At 41.1% G+C, this 15,767-nt stretch overlaps 3 protein-coding genes across 5 annotated transcripts in view; 1 reads left to right on the forward strand and 2 right to left on the reverse strand.

Moving 5' to 3' along the window:
* Positions 1–189: 189 nt before the first annotated feature.
* Positions 190–4,221, reverse strand: LOC113582918 (XK-related protein 8-like). Its single transcript, XM_027018968.2, has 3 exons — positions 2,807–4,221; positions 1,852–2,042; positions 190–1,396 (listed from the first exon to the last, which is right to left on the reverse strand). Exons 1-3 carry the CDS (start codon positions 3,250–3,252, stop codon positions 642–644), a joined length of 1,392 nt encoding a protein of 463 aa, XP_026874769.2. The 5' UTR covers positions 3,253–4,221; the 3' UTR covers positions 190–641.
* A 363-nt stretch (positions 4,222–4,584) lies between these two features.
* Positions 4,585–8,631, reverse strand: xkr8.3 (XK, Kell blood group complex subunit-related family, member 8, tandem duplicate 3). The gene is made up of 3 exons (XM_027018930.2): positions 7,613–8,631; positions 7,291–7,478; positions 4,585–6,980 (listed from the first exon to the last, which is right to left on the reverse strand). Exons 1-3 carry the CDS (start codon positions 7,942–7,944, stop codon positions 6,265–6,267), a joined length of 1,236 nt encoding a protein of 411 aa, XP_026874731.2. The 5' UTR covers positions 7,945–8,631; the 3' UTR covers positions 4,585–6,264.
* A 1,136-nt stretch (positions 8,632–9,767) lies between these two features.
* The window catches only part of LOC113590447 (septin-7-like), a 33,724-nt gene continuing 27,724 nt past the window's right edge, over positions 9,768–15,767 (forward strand). For 2 of the 3 annotated variants that reach the window (XM_035528952.1, XM_035528953.1), the window contains exons 1-3: positions 9,857–9,960; positions 15,186–15,190; positions 15,486–15,588. In XM_035528952.1, coding sequence (XP_035384845.1) covers positions 9,894–9,960; positions 15,186–15,190; positions 15,486–15,588 — 175 coding nt within the window. In that variant the 5' untranslated portion in view covers positions 9,857–9,893. The other variant, XM_035528954.1, reaches the window with a different exon arrangement.

The raw sequence follows: 15,767 nt of genomic DNA on the forward strand, positions 1-15,767 counted from the left end.
TTGTTTGTATGGGACCGGAGTACTGTTTGGCCCAACAGTTTTCTTGTGTACTATAAGAATGTCTGTGGCTCCATCAATAAAATCTTTGAAAGCTCCACCTGGCGTTTGTGTCCTTGAACCAAGAGAAACAAATTATATATATATATATATATATATATATATATATATATATATATATATACACACACACACACACACACACACACACACAATCTAATACAACCATATCAAAACAAACACATTGTTTTTCATTAATTCCTGAGTGCTGTAGAATAAAGACTGTTACAGTATTTGGCAGTGGACATCGGTAGGATGTAACCAGATATTTTGAACCGCTGTTCTTTTGTATATGCAGTTCTATTCCATTAAACAAAGTAAACTTCTGAACTTGGATTCACACCAGAATCCTGAATTTAGTAAATATTACACACAAAATAGTATTTACAACACAACTTCTGCATAAATTATATACTACAAAGGGACATCTCTGTTGCCAGCATCCGCTTGAGATATTTCACCACCAACTCCTGTTTGGTTCTTGGTTTTTACTTTGAAGAAACTTGTATTGCTGGATATGTATTTGTAGTTTGGGAAGATTAGGAATGGCTGATTAAAAAAAAGTGTCTGTTACTAAATCCAGCCTAGTGGTAGAAATGGATGGCCATGTCTCTCATTCTCTTGTGGATGACACCATGTTGCTGTGGTTGGAGGGAAGCTTCACGTTGAGGTTCACGTTCGGGAGTGCTAGTTGAGTCTGTCTCCACAGTGGCGCATGCCATTACCAAGCTCTCAGACATAGCCCGTGGGCTCTCGGCTTTCCTGATTTCCACGGAAGCCTGCTTTGGATGGCACTTACTGTAATAAACCAGTTTCAGTAAGATCCCCACAATGTAGAGGGCAGGGACTGCTCCCAGCAACACATACGGGCTGAGCGGGGGGGGATTCTGCCGTGCTGACTCCACACACTGCATACACCACCACAGAACCAGCAGCAGAGTCATGTCCAGCCCCATGAACAGGTGGTACACGCCACTCCTCAGTTTGGTCCCGCCCTGCGCCACGTTAAACCAGCTGAAGTACCAGATGAGTCCTACGGTGGCCCGGTAGAGCCATTCGCCTCCCTTGGAGTCCATGAAGTCTGTGTTCTGCCACCAGGCCCAAAGAGTCAACAAAATCCACAGACACAGGAAGTGGACGGCGACGTAGCAGGGCAGGGCGGAGGCAAACAGGGCCAGAGACACCACCCGCGGGACAATGAGCAGCAGGTTCCACAGGAAGTAGACCACTGAGGAAAGCCAACCCATCTTGGATGCCTCTGGGATAAATTTACGCATGCTGCGATGGTAGAAGGTCATGTTCCAAGCAATGGCAAGAAAGCAACCAACAATCTTGGCCACTGTGCAGACAACAACGGCGGTGTAGGATGGTGAGTATATTGTTTCTAATTATGAAATTAGCAAATCCAAAATTTGTGCCTAATGTTGAAATATTATACCCAGCATTAAAATTACTAAATACATTCTACCTGCAGCATTTTTTTTTTCAGAACAATTTATCAAAGAAGGCAGGGAAAAAACATTGATTATGATTTTTAAAGCTTTATATTATTAATATTTTTGAGTTACAAAAGCATTGTGTGTTATTAATGTGCTGTGTTCCATCACCAGCCTTGATCAAGCATCTGGATAGTCAGTATATATCCAGAATTTGTCACATTTAATACTGTAAATTTAAAATTAAACATGCTAACTGTTTGGATAAGTTACACAAATAACTAATATAAATGATACATCGATCTCAAAAGGCCATTCACAGAGCATGTTCTGCTCATGCAACATCAGTGCATCTTACCTGAGACAAGCCGCAGGTCTTGCTCCTGTATAAGAGTGTGGATCATGAGGACCAGCTGGGGAACACTTTCAGAAAATGTCTCCATCAGTCGCAGCATGTTGAGGTCATAAATCAGGAACCCAGCTACGCCCCTTCTGAAACTGTCTATCTGTTTAAGTTTGCAGATGGAGATCTCCATCACACCTGCACACCTGCATAAAATGTTTGGTTTTTTAGGTTTATTGTTATTGTCACCAAATCTACTGTGATGCTTGTTACACTCATATGCATAACATCTAGTTGATATGAAAAACTTCATGTAGCCATAACACATGACATAGTAAGTCAGCTAACTAGTTCCAGATCTTGTTATTGGTGGAACCATAGACTGTATATAACGTCTATGGGTAGAATACTAATCCCGTCATAAGACTTGAAGGTAGCAACACTTTTTATTACAATTAATTTTAACAGAAATTGTACATATTTGATTTGGTGTTTCAATGTGCTGTCTAAATCATGTCTGGATTTTGCAGTTCTGTTTTAATAATTAAATGAGATCTGATAAAGTAGCTCGTTACTTGAGTAGTTTTTATACTTGGTACTTTTTTACTTTTATTTAAGTAGTAATTTAAATGACTACTTACTTCTACTTGAGTAATTATTATTTTAATATAACAGTAGTTTTACTTTAGTACAGTTTTTGTTTACTATACACATCTCTGATGAACTGTGCCAATTTTGATTTTTTTTTTGTCCTAGATACATTTCAGAAACTGCTACAACCCAACTGCCCTATAAAAATATATTTTACAAAACACCTTTTGTACTAATATAAAAACAGATACTTTTCCCCTCTTGTTTGAAGGGTTTTGCAAATGTGGGCTATTATAGCCATGCGAATCAGTTCCCTCTGACAGACTAATTTATCACAGCAGTGAAGGAGAAAGAGAAGGAACCCAAATTACCCACAAACCTGAGTAACACACCCAGCTGAAAGACGTGAAGCAGCCCCAGTAAACCATGTCTCCTCACGGACTTCTCTATGCTGGTTTCCAGGGTGACCGAGGGGTCTGAATACCAGATCCAGCTGAATACCTGGAGGAGGGCCGAGGAGCCCAGCAGCAGAAATATTAACAGGCTCATGGAAATGTAAGAACCCTCCTGATAGAGTGACACCACAGCCCAAACATCCAGTGCTATATCCAAGAGGAAGACGACAAAACCCAGGAATGAAAACACAATGTCCGACTTCACGAGATCAAAAGGAAATATCTCCTCCATGGCGTGAGACTGCGGCTCTCGTCTATAAAATACTTTTGCTCCAGATGTCTGAAAAAGGTTATGTATCAACTTACGGCAGAAACTGAAAGTGAGAACGTCATGCCAGTCCCCTCCTCCTGAGTTTATGCAACGCAACATTCTACACGTGTGTGACCATAAGTCTTTCCACGTGCTATTCCACACAGATTTTCCACCCCAAGGAATGCGGATGGTGCACCTTGGGGATTAATAAGTAAGCACCTGACAAACAAACCTCCAGTGAAATGTACAATATTCACATTCCAAAAGCAAACCAGTAATCCCCCCTTAGTGGGTTTATTAAAATCAGTAGGATCAGTGGAGACCACAGCCAGAGGTCATCCTCTGGTGACAGAGCTAACCACACCATGAGGGATAGAAGCACTTACATAAGACTCCAGAAGGTCATATTTAACCAGTTGTGACCAATTTGAGTAACACTAATGTGGAGGAAAAACCCATATGAAGAGATCTCTATATAGGGGAAAAACATGTGATCAGGACTTTGTGTTGGTCATTAAATCATATGATCAATACTTTGTAAAGATCACATTACAGATCTCATGCTATAAAACTGTTTATCATGTATGTTAAGGAACTACTCATTTTAATATGAATTATTAAACTTGTTACTTCAGTGTGGGGGCTCACAGTTATATATACTAGAGCAAGCAGATTATATCTAGTGATACATCTAGTTTGAGTAACTGCATGGTTCTATACACTTTGGACTTTACTAATGTCTAATTCTCTATAATACTCTGCAAGTTTGTTAATGGCTTAACATTTGTTGTCAGCCTTCTCCACTGAATTCTGCTATTCTGTCAAAACTAGTCTTTTCACATAAATAAAAAATCTATGCTCTTACTGTTCAGTTTGACACTTTTGGGCTATCGGAGCATGTGACAAGCAGTTCACAGTCAGAGAACATACACTAGATTTGGAAAAACACAAGAGTCTCGACATTATGGGCATCAAGGAGCTTAGCTCCTCCTAGCTTTGATTTTTCCTTTATATCTAAGAAAATCGTAAATAAATGGTTGATTTAGGTGCTATCTTACAAGCAGCAATGTCACTGCCTGTGAAGCCCTTTTGATGTGATGCAAGGCAATGATGACTGCACATGTTTCCTTGGAGGTAACCATGGATAACTGAAGAAAACTTCAAGCGCCACCACCTTTTTAACGCAACCAGTCTGCTCTTCTAATCAGAATGACAGAGTGATATCAGCTGCCTTGTCCTCGTTAACAGTTTCTCCTGAGCTAACAAGAGATCAGTGAAATGATGTTAGCAGGCTGTTTAGTGGCAGGGCTGAAATGCAGTAATTTTTTGTGATCAAGTTAATTTTCATGACAAGGAATGACTTTGCAATACATTGCAATTAATTTGATCACGCTTCACAATCTAGAGTTAATGCAAATTGAAAACCCTAAAAACTGAAGCAGTAAAGTTTGTAAAAACCAAAATTTGTTCTAGTCTCAAAACTTTTGGCCATGACTATAGTTGTTAGTACACATATGGCACATCTCCATATGCTGAACACATGTCACTGTATGACACGCATCTAAAAATGTCTTTAACATGTAAAAGGTTTTATAACTGGTCGTATTTAGATTACAATACGGATGGCCGCTCTGGTCTAGTTGGTGACATGATAATTGGGACTTTGCTTAAGCTATTTTGATTTGTAGATTTGCATTTGCTTGTTACAGTATGGAGTGACAGCAACTGTGATATAGTTTTAACCAGCAGACCAATTATGCAAGACAATGCATGAGAACAAACACTTTAGCGTGCTCTCCCACTTCTCGTCAATCTATTTCACTTATAAACAAATTAAATTCCCCACCTCTGTGCACCTGTGAGTAGAATGTGTGTTCCTCCTTTGTTTTTTTGGTTTTTTTTTTGGCATAATGAAAATAGTGCATGTTGAAGAATAACCTTTTAACACTGTACTGCCCATCATAACACTTTTTCATTTTTTTAATGCAAAAATCTTACCATTTATCTGGCCTTCATTTATTTGAACTGGTAAGCAGAGTCATTCCACGAGAGAAAGCATGACCTTAACCACTGTAACCACTATAATTCAGGATGGTGACTTACAACAAAAAAACATGAAATGAAATGGTTTCCTTTTTACACAAACTGACAGCTTATGAGTAGGAACTAAGGTACAATGCTCATAACGAAAAACAACTCCCTGCTGGATGACCCCAGCCATGCAAACACACTCTGTTCCTTCTAACTCTCATCGCTACTCGATTACAAGTGCTAACCGCTCTCATCTGCTTGCCCATAACCTCATCTGGACAAAGTCAAGAATTAGAAATCAGCCATCCCATTTGGTGGACAGGAACACTTTTCAAACAAGTCACAAAAGCACACGTTTTCTTCCAGCACATCAACTAACTACAACTGGACTGATTCCCTACTTTGAAACTACACCAAATCCAGATGTCATGTGGGTTTAAACATTAATATGGGTCAAATAATCACTTCATCACATCATCACTTAAGTTACTCCACAGAGTCTTCATATACTGATGTACAGTATGGTAAACTTGTGGATCTCGTCTTTTGTTTACGAGTTTGTTCCCAAACATCCGTATGAACAGAAGACGTGCAGCATGAGGTATATTAATCAGTGCCTGTTATAAACACACATTAGAAAATTTGACTTAGAGAAACATAAATAAACACGCATTGAACCTAAAATTAATTACTAGCACTACTACACCAAAAACAAAACAATAAACTCCTCTGGCCCCCGATGACTTTTCGGGTCATTTATGAAGAATAACCATCTGGAGGATTTGATACAGTACAAGTCTCTGCATGAGACCAACCCGAGGGCCATCTCTTCAGATTAGGAATAATGCTACCCTTGGACTACATCAAACTGTCATGTCCAGTCTCCAATTAACTTGGAGATAACACTGTCATCTGCAAATCTGCAAATAAAATCCTATTACTCCTGTGTAGTACTATATTTAATATCAATTGTTATTTGCCAAAATACATTAGCCCTTTTTAAAAGACCACCACCCGAATTGTGTCACGAATGAGTCACAAATAGTAATTAAAATGTCTTAACTGGATAAGACAATTGAGTCTTAATTTGTGTCCTCCTCAAACAATCCTGTTTCTTTCATGCCTACTTGTCTTAGTCACAGCGGTTGTCTTGGCGCTGTAAAAGTTAGTGACATGATTGGCCATTCTCTTGTTGACAGTTTGGGAATAAACAGCAGAAGTCTGATCAACAGCACTTTTATACACCAGCCCATCGGGCAGGTCACCCTGACGCGTGGGGTGACAGCAATGGTAATACAGAGCTTTGACCAGCAGACCAGTCACGTAAAAGAGCGGCACAAGAACAGCAAGAGGCAGCGCGTATGTCTGCGTCATTTCAGGGTTCCTCATCCACCACCACGTGAGCAGGAGAATACTGTTGTCTACCAGGATGAAGGTGTGATAGACGAGGCTCCTCCACCTGGTGCGACCTTCTGATACACTGAACCAACTGAAGTACCAGATGACGCCTATGGTGGCCCGGTAGAGCCATTCTCCGGCCCTGCTATCCATAAAACATGTGCCCTGGAGCCAAGCCCACAGGACAAACACAAACCACAGAGACAGGAAGTGAGCGACGATGTACAGGGGCAGGACGGAGGTAAAGAGTGCCACAGAGACCACTCGTGGGGCAATCAGGAGTAGGTTCCACAAGAAGTAGGCCACAGAAGACAGCCAGTCCTGTCTGGTCTTCTCAGGCAGGTAGGAACGCAGTGAGCGATGGTAATCCACCACCATCCATGCCACAGACATGGTAGAGGCAACCACACTCACACCTGCAGAGGACATGCAGCAGTGGCATCACTAGTCTACACATCATCAAGTATAACATCGTCATGCTTCACAGACTACAAACTGTTTAGTGTATCAAGTTCCTATATCCAAGTTCCTCAAACAGTTAAATTATGTTATTATACTGGGTAATTATCAGATAGTACACTACTTAAAAATGTCATTTTCCACTAAGAATTACTAAGAAGTATTTTTATCCTTTTAAAATTACTAAACATATTGTCTAGCTTCATTGAATCAAGATGCACCCCCCACCACCTCATGAGGCACTTCACCACCGCGGTGGTTACCCACATTGGATGGTCCTCGCATGACCGGTGCGGAGCATAGTGTGCACCATGAGCGCGAGCTGCGGCGCGCTCTCGCAGAACGTCTCGAAGAGTCGCAGCATGCTGAGGTCATGGGTCAGGTAGACGGCGTAGCGCGCGCCTGCGCCCCTGCGCCACCACACGCAGAACCCCTGCCGGAGGGCCGAGACGTGTCTGGGAATAAGGAACAGAGTATGAACGCGTTTAATTCCCCACGGAGGAGACGCTTCCCGTGACATAGGCCTACAGAAAAAGTTCATGCGTCACTTAAAACAGCACGAGATGTGTTACAAAACCTTTAAGTTTACCTGAAGAAGAATCCAAGCTGACAAACATGCAGGAAGCAGGTTAACTTGGCATGGCTAGGACCTCCCAAAACAATATTATTCTCAGATGTTTCGGACTCAAAGTTTTCAAGATCGCGATCGTATTTAATCCAGAACCAGCTGAACATCTGAACTATGACAGACGATGTGAGCATAAAGCTGAGCACCAGTCCGGACCAAAAGAAATGCCCGCGTTGGCAAAACTCCGCAGCCACCCACAGATCCGAGCCCACGTCAAACAGATACGTGCACACCCCGAATAAAGTGAAGAGAAAATCCAACCAAGAATATTTAGGGAAAGTAAAACATGCCATATCGATTCGTCCTTGCTGTACGAACCTTGTATTTCATGATACATGTAACGTTATCTGGCGCAGGGACGGCATCCCGCAAACTTGCACAAGTATCTGGATAGCAAGCTATTCACGTTAGCATGTTTGCGTACGGGATGGAAAAAGTTAAAAGCTATCTGCAGGTCGGGAACGGTACAGGACTGCATAATCGCACGCGACACAAGCTGTTTCTAAACTTCCAAACGCAAGCCACTTAAATCCGCTTTCTCTCGAACTTAGTTGTAAGCCACACCTACCCGACCCACTATCCATGTAGGAAGCGGTAGTCAACTTGAGTGTTTATCTGTTGTCGAACGAGTTACAGCATATAGCGTTTGTTAACATTTTTGCTCCTGTTAATTACGGTTTCGTAATGTGATGCGGGAAAATGCGCGTGTGTGTGCAGTTGTCCCGCGTTGTTTCATCACGGCATGTCCGATAGGCTGCTGTCTCCCCAAAACGGTTCATTAACTTTTAAGAGTTATCCTAAAACAATGAAAGAGCTCACGTTATTCACATACCTACGTTTGTCTGTAATTATTTTTAATGTTTTATGCCTCCTAGACTTTGTTTTATCCATTTTAATGTATTTTTATTTTATTTTATTTTAATTTATTTTATTTTCATTAGAAGAGGGCGCACCCAAGCATCCAGATACATAAAATATTAGATCTGGTTGGTCACAAAAGTATTAAAAGAATTAAAAGAAAAAGCAGTGTTTTCACAGCGTTAACATTTTAAGAGGGTCTGCTTGTATCAAAGATTTTTTTTTGGGGGGGGGGGGTTTGGTGTCGTTCTCAAAAATATCAGAAGTTGTAAATGACCAAATTTACATTTATGAAGGTATCTTCTTTTTTGATTAATTAAAAGCTGTTTATCTTCACTTTTATAGTTTTATAAATAAAGCACCAAAGAAAACGTATTTAAAGGCAAAAGAAAATATATTGTATATATGAGTTTGGATAAAATGAAACTCTCCAGACCATAATTTATGTGTTCAAGATCACAACAAATGCATAAAAGATTCAGAATTTACTTCAAAAAAAAGAGCAGCTGGTAGCAAAATCTTAACAAATATTGCAAGAAATATTTTAACTGTGTAAACTATATGAAATGATCTAAAATATTTCTGTAACTTTATTTGTTATCGAAAATTTGAAAGGCAAAGTCATTACCGTTTTCAACCGTATAATTCAGATATATGATAAAGATGTCCTAATTTTTCCATTATTGTGACGGTAAACAGAAGCATACTTTTCCTCCAGCCGACTCACAAGCTTCTTGGACATCTATTGTGAAAGGTAATTACAGCGCAGTGTCATCATTGGACCAGTAGATAGCAGTACTGTAGCATATAGACCTGGTTGCCTCGTGAAAGACATGTCTGGAATATCAAGTGTTCAGTAGAAATCACTAAAGCTAATCGGTGCACTCGTTTCTTGAATGACATGACTGAGTATATCCTAGATTCATTTTATGAGTAATAAAAGATAACATCTGACGAGTGCATCAGACTTTTGTTGCAGTGGACAATTGACTTTACTTGTTCATGTAATTATAATATCTCAATTTACTGCACATAAATTTGTATGCCAGTTTTTATTAATCGTTATTTATTTTTTTTCTTTCAGTGACAAGGACTCAGTTTCAGAGCTGCCTTGAATATAACAGTAAAGTTTCTGCGACTGTGTATGATTTTGAGTAGTTATTTGACCGACCGTCCTCTTGAGTCAGTTCAAATCGATTTTTTTTAGCAACATCTCGCGTGATTTATGGTGGCGCCATTCACGAAAGTTACACGGCGCATGGCGTTACGCAAAACAGTTCGCGAGCGCTCGTGGAGAATCGCGGAGGCGCGTGAGTGAGGCTGGGAGCGTCAGAATAATGGGTGAGCTGAAGCAACGACTGCTGCTCATGTGAAACGAAATGTTATGCGGTGTCACGAATCTGTACTTAAGCAGGAGGATACGTTTCTCTTAATTGTTTCTATTTGGAAAAGTATGACATAAAACCTTGCACAAGATTTGGGTTTCCTCTGTGGGTTTTGTTTCGTCAAGGTTGTTAAGGTAGCAGGCTAACTAGTTCGCGAGCTCTTTAGCTTGGTTAACTAACGTTGAATTAGGTTTTATCATTATTGTTTCTCTTTTTAACGATTACATATGTTGATTCATTTAACTGGTATAGCTATCTGATTTAAATAACTAGCTAGCTAACTGGAATATAATGGTGTGCAACTGTACGCGTAGGTTATATTTTCGAGTTCAACATCATTTGACATGTTATAAACAACGCTAACCGCTAGCGTTAATGAAATTGTGCTTTTATCAAGGCAAAGTTATTCAAAGACTGGATAGTAGCGCTCTTTAGCGAGTTGTGCTGTCTAGCTGCCTGAACAACCTAGATAGAGACCTAACTAGATGACGTGCTATTTAGATAGCAAGCAACATGTTGAATCATTTTTATAGCGCTCGTTGGTTAACTGAAGTGTACAAAATCTGTGTCGATAACAATTGTTTTTGTTATGATCTTTGACATTTTTTTTCTATTTCTATTTCTGTTCTTTTTTTCTTCTATTGGTTGCAACAGTTAGCAAAGTCATCTGTCTTAAGTTGTTAACCCAGATTGGCAAATACTGATTTTAACCCGTCTGGCATATTCATACAGATGTAGTCAATTTTCAGTTATTAACGTCTAACAAATTGGCTATATTTTTTGTGTGTGGCTTTTTATTGTTGGCTAGCTAAGTGGTGGTGACCTTCGCCGTTATTGTTTGCAGTAACGTATTTCTTACGCAGACATGCGAAAATTTGTATGTATTGGAAAACCAGCAATTAAACAGTACATCTATTAGGTAGAGGTGGTGTTCTTGTTCGGGTTATTGCAAAGTCGTTTTTCGCCTATTACACTGATAATATGCGCAACCCACATAGTTTTACTGTATGCTCTCAAACGTGTGCTGTGATTTAAATTCAAAATGTTACGCTGACTGTAATCTTCTAAACGCGTAGCTCGTTCGAACAATGGAAATAAGACAACAGCTGTTAAATTCAGAATGCTGAGAGCTAGTTTTAAGACTTGTCCATTAGCACACAGCCTGTTTGCCAGTTCAGACGCAGGTATACCTAGCTAGTGTTTTATTCACGCTTACACTTATGAACTTGGCCATTCAAGTTGAACCAGGTTGTTTTGGAGCAAGAAATTAGTTTGGGGGTTTTTTTGGTGGTTTTTTTTATTTATTTTTTTATTTTTTTATTTTTTTTTAAGTGCAATGGTGTATCCCTGCAGGGCAGTCCTTGAGAGAAAAAGCGCTGTCAGCTAACCACATTAAAGCTCCAGGGGAAGTGTCGCAGAGACTAGTTCGCGTAGTATCCCCGAAGAAACCACGTGGTTATACCGCGGTGTCAAACAGGTTTATCTGTCAAATAGCAGTGTGGAAAAGAGGTAATAGGAACACGTCCCACTTTTCACAGTAGATTAGACACGCACAGAAGTAAATGCAGTAACCAGTGTGTTTGTGGCTGTGTTTGACCTGTAACTGTGGGAGCACAATTTCACTTTGCAATTTATGTTGTATCCTCTAAATTCAGACAGCTGTGACTCTGGTGATATCTGACGCTAGTGACCTTTCGTTTATCATTGTGTGGAATGTAGGATGGTACACTGAAAGAAAACATTTTTCTGTAGGAGACAGCATTCTTCATGGCACAGTGCTATAAAGTCGAGCTTTTGGCTGCCTGAAAGATTCTCCATTATTTCCTTACAGCATTAGGTAATTTGTAGGTACCATCAGACAATGAGACCATAAACTAGTGTTCCTCAGTCCTTGTTAGAGATCAACCAGTCCTCATGGACCCCCAGGGAGTGAACATTTTTGTACTGGGAGCTTAAATATTACAAACATATACACTATCTGAGGGTTCTCATATGCTGGATAGGGAAACACTGCCATGAACCTTGAACATCTGATCACATATCTGGTTGTGACACTGCTTAAGCAAGCCCCTGTCTGATTTTCTTGTATCTTGATTACATCTAGATGTAAAGAAGGAGACCAGTGACCTCCACTTTGGGCCCTTGACAGATCTTCTGTTTAGCTGTAGTGTTAATTCCTTGCTGGTGCAGAATTTGGCTTGTGTTTCTGTGCCCTGGGTGTCATGCGATGTCATTTTGCAATTCTCAGAGGCTACAGACAGCACTGAATGCCTTTGTGTCCAGATTCTGTTCCTGTGATGTAATGTGATTTGCTTAGGTGGAGTAAAATCTTTTCCACCTGAAGAAGCAAAATGGGCAAAACTGGGCTGATTTTAAACAGTCTGTTAAGGTCTCCTTAATGAACACATAATGGAGTAACCTGAAACACATACAGAGAGATTGTGTTTAAAAAACAGGAAATAACTTGCTGTGATTTAAACAGTATTCGAATTGATTTGCATTATATTGTCAGCAGCCAGGTGTTTGGAGGTTAGACACTGCTTATGCATTACTGGCTGCCTGAGTGCCAAATGACTTCCTATTTGACTTACAGTGCACTACAAAGGATGCCAGAGCTGTTATTTCATGCTGTATACAGTGGACTCGGTGTAGACAGGCAGTAGGAAGCAGTTTGTGATTCAGCCATCAGTGCAGTTTGGAAGTGTAGTAGATTCAGACTTTCTGCCAAGTTGTGTGAGTGACATTAATCAGTCATAAACTGCAGATGCAGCACCTAAACCAATTGAGTTAAACTGGAGCCCAGGTGGTAACATTTATTTGGCATAAGAACGTGTGTTGCAATACTTGATTGCATGCCTGACTGCAATAGCAGTGTGTGCTAGATGAAGATGGCATCTACTGTCCACTGGCCCTTCCTGTCCCAGCCGGTTCTGACCTGCTCTGGCTTGGCTAAGAGAGAGGCACCCACTGTGCCACACTTACCTCTGTGCCGTACCAACTGCAGCAGGTAGAGAGCGAGGGGATTGTAGTCGTGTGTGTGTAGTCAGGACCCCCTACTGATCACCCCTGTCCAGCTCCCTCTCAGCACAGCTGTTTTTTTTGGGGGGTTTTTTCCCCCTCTCTCTGAACATAGCCACTGTCAAGGGGTCTGTCATGGGGTCATGGGAAGAGACAGCACCTTCAGTTAGAAGTGAGCTTCAAGGACCCTGGTCCCAGCTCGACGCCGAACGCTGTGTGTCTGGTGGAAGGGAACTGATAGAATTAGAGATCTTTCACTCTGGCTCTTGTTCTTGTGACCATTATACACAAACACACATTCTCTTAAGTGTGTAAACTCACACAATATAATTCTGTCTGTCAGACTCCTCTCTCTCTCTCAGTCTCCAACCCTGCCCACAAACACACAGAATTAAACGAGTGTTGTCATCTCTCTTCCGGCTGTTAAACCGCATTCAAAAACAGTGCAGTTGGCTATCCCTTCTCACAGTCTTTCTGTCACTCTGCCACTTACAGACACTCTCCTCTAAAACATGTGCAGACGAACCATGCCTATAGGACCATTCCTCTCTGAAGTGCACATGGTGGAAAAGGTCTTGTCAGAAGGCTAAGCCTTAACTCTTATACTCTGAAACTAACCCCAAGTCGCTCAGTCTGCCAGCACATGACTGGGGGTATGAGAAGCAGGTGTCTGACTTGCAGTAACTCCGTGACCCTGAGACACTTTCCAGTGGTGTTTCAGCTGTTTCACGGCCTTGGTCTTCCATGTTGAAACCAGGCATGCAGGAGGGAGTTTTAGGTGATGCAGAGGAAAGAAAGCTCAACTGGAGAATTTGTTTGAACTGTTGAATTTTCTCCTGTTGTCTTGGCCTTAGCTGATATTTATTCAGTTTCTGATATGCTGCATCTTGCCTTCCACAGACGTTTAGTTTTGTAAGAGAAACATTAGGTGCACTCTCATTCACATGCTATAATTGACTCTCCTCCCACTGCATGTGTGTGTGGGTTGCACATGCTCGCATTCTCTTTTTCACATATTGAACACGTGTCATATAGATGAAAAGCCATTTAGATAACATCGACAGGAAGCAGCACAGCATGTGCAACACACTTCTCTTCACTTTCATTAGGGCCCTGTGTGTGTGTGTTTACATGTGTCTGTACGTGTGTGTGTGCACGCGCTGTATGAATTTGCATCCTCAGTGTTCTGCAATTCTAGCTCTGGTTTGTACAGACTGCAGATGCATGATTCCATTTAGCTGCATCGTACACTATTTCTTCAGCCTTCAGCTAAGGGACATTTTTCTTAATCAAATAAGCCAGAGCCACTTCTCCAAAAATGTCACTTTCACTGCTGTACCATTTCAGCAGATGTGGAGCTATTTGAGGAAAGTCCAATTTGAGTCTGATTTGTGGGACTCTGGAGAAGTTAGCTTGCAGGAACTTGCAGTGCTGTAAGAGTAGCACTGAAACAGTAAAGTGTTTCTGCAGACCTCAAAAATAACCCTAACCATGCCTCACTGTTTAGAAAAGGATACAGTATCATGTTTGAGTGTAAAGAAGGTTTTTTTGTTTTTGTTTTTGTTTTTTTGGTTTTTGTAAGGCCTGATAAGTTACAAGTTAATGTGATATAATCTTGGGTTACATTTTAAGACTGTCAAGTAATAGATAAGTTCACTGTCACATCTGGAGCTATTTTACTGTAACACTTCATGTCCTCCTCCAGGCTTAAACCTGAGTTTAACCAGCTTAACCAGCTGCTAGGCCGTGGCGCTCCTCACCAGGCATGGGCAGCCTTCTGGCTGCTCACCAGGTCACAAGAAGGCAGTGTAGCTATTCAGAAGATGGTTAAACATTTTTTAAAAAGCATACTTTTTAAAACTTTGGAAACTTTACCAGCAGTTAATCAAACAGGCAGTCATTTGTTTAATCATTCATCAGTGAGTGGGTTGGCTGCTTGGGGATGTCTCTCTCTGTTCTTCTAGTTCTGCCAGTCAGTGCCAATCAGTGGCACTGAAGTGTGGGAATAGGGTGCTGAGTGATAGTCATCTCATATTGCTCTTTGTGGGCAACAATGTCAGCACAAGCATTTTTCAAAGTAGTTTGGTTAATGATCTGTGGGCCTGAGGTGTGACTGAGATTGCCACTGAGTGTCCATGATTCGGAACATCATATAGTCTTAATGTCTCTATCCTTCTTTCTCCTTTTTTCTCCTTTCCCTTATTGGTTGGTGGATTCCTGCACCTTCCTCTCCCCCACCTGTGGAACATCTGCTATGACCTTGATCTCTGAAGGAGCAGTAAGTACAAGGTCTTCTATGCCCCATCATGTTTACACACACCCTTGAGATCAGGTGCAACTCAACCACAACTGCACTCAACTTCTTAAGTGTTGCACAACATAGCAGTGATGAAACTGTCAACTGTAATATTATACACCACCTGTTTGGAGGTGAAGGTTGGCCTGCTAATGTCTTCAGTGTTGCAGTGGTGCTGTGGGCGGTGTCATGATTGGAGCTGCTCACATTGTAGATTGAGGTTGTCTCAGATGCTCCAGCAGACACTAACAGCCTTGTTTGGTTTTTGGTTTCACAGCAACAAAAGAACCTGGATGGATATGTGGGCTTTGCCAACCTCCCCAACCAAGTCTACAGAAAGTCAGTGAAGAGAGGTTTTGAGTTCACGCTCATGGTTGTGGGTGAGTAGATGTTCACTGGCCTTGCTGCCACCTGTGCTAAGATAGGTCATGGCCAATAGTCTGTGATCACTTTAAATTACTAGAGACCCCATTAATCTTTTACTCTTAACACATGCAGTGAACTGTACTTCACCTGATGAAACTAACCCCAAGATGGTGGGAATGGTGTTTGGGGTGGT

Source organism: Electrophorus electricus, chromosome 8 (genome assembly GCF_013358815.1).
Source record: "Electrophorus electricus isolate fEleEle1 chromosome 8, fEleEle1.pri, whole genome shotgun sequence".
NCBI classification, from domain to species: Eukaryota; Metazoa; Chordata; class Actinopteri; order Gymnotiformes; family Gymnotidae; genus Electrophorus; species Electrophorus electricus.

Bases quoted from the DNA above. Each gene is read 5' to 3' on its own strand.
- LOC113582918 (XM_027018968.2), bottom strand. From the start codon at position 3,252: ATGTTGCGTTGCATAAACTCAGGAGGAGGGGACTGGCATGACGTTCTC. The intron at 2,043-2,806 runs GTTTGTGGGTAA...CATTTTATGCAG, and splicing joins CAGCTGGGTGTGTTACTCAG to GTGTGCAGGTGTGATGGAGA. The intron at 1,397-1,851 runs GTAAGATGCACT...TTGTCTGCACAG, and splicing joins AGACCTGCGGCTTGTCTCAG to TGGCCAAGATTGTTGGTTGC.
- xkr8.3 (XM_027018930.2), bottom strand. From the start codon at position 7,944: ATGGCATGTTTTACTTTCCCTAAATATTCTTGGTTGGATTTTCTCTTC. The intron at 7,479-7,612 runs GTAAACTTAAAG...CCTTATTCCCAG, and splicing joins CAGCTTGGATTCTTCTTCAG to ACACGTCTCGGCCCTCCGGC. The intron at 6,981-7,290 runs GTGGGTAACCAC...TGTCCTCTGCAG, and splicing joins TCATGCGAGGACCATCCAAT to GTGTGAGTGTGGTTGCCTCT.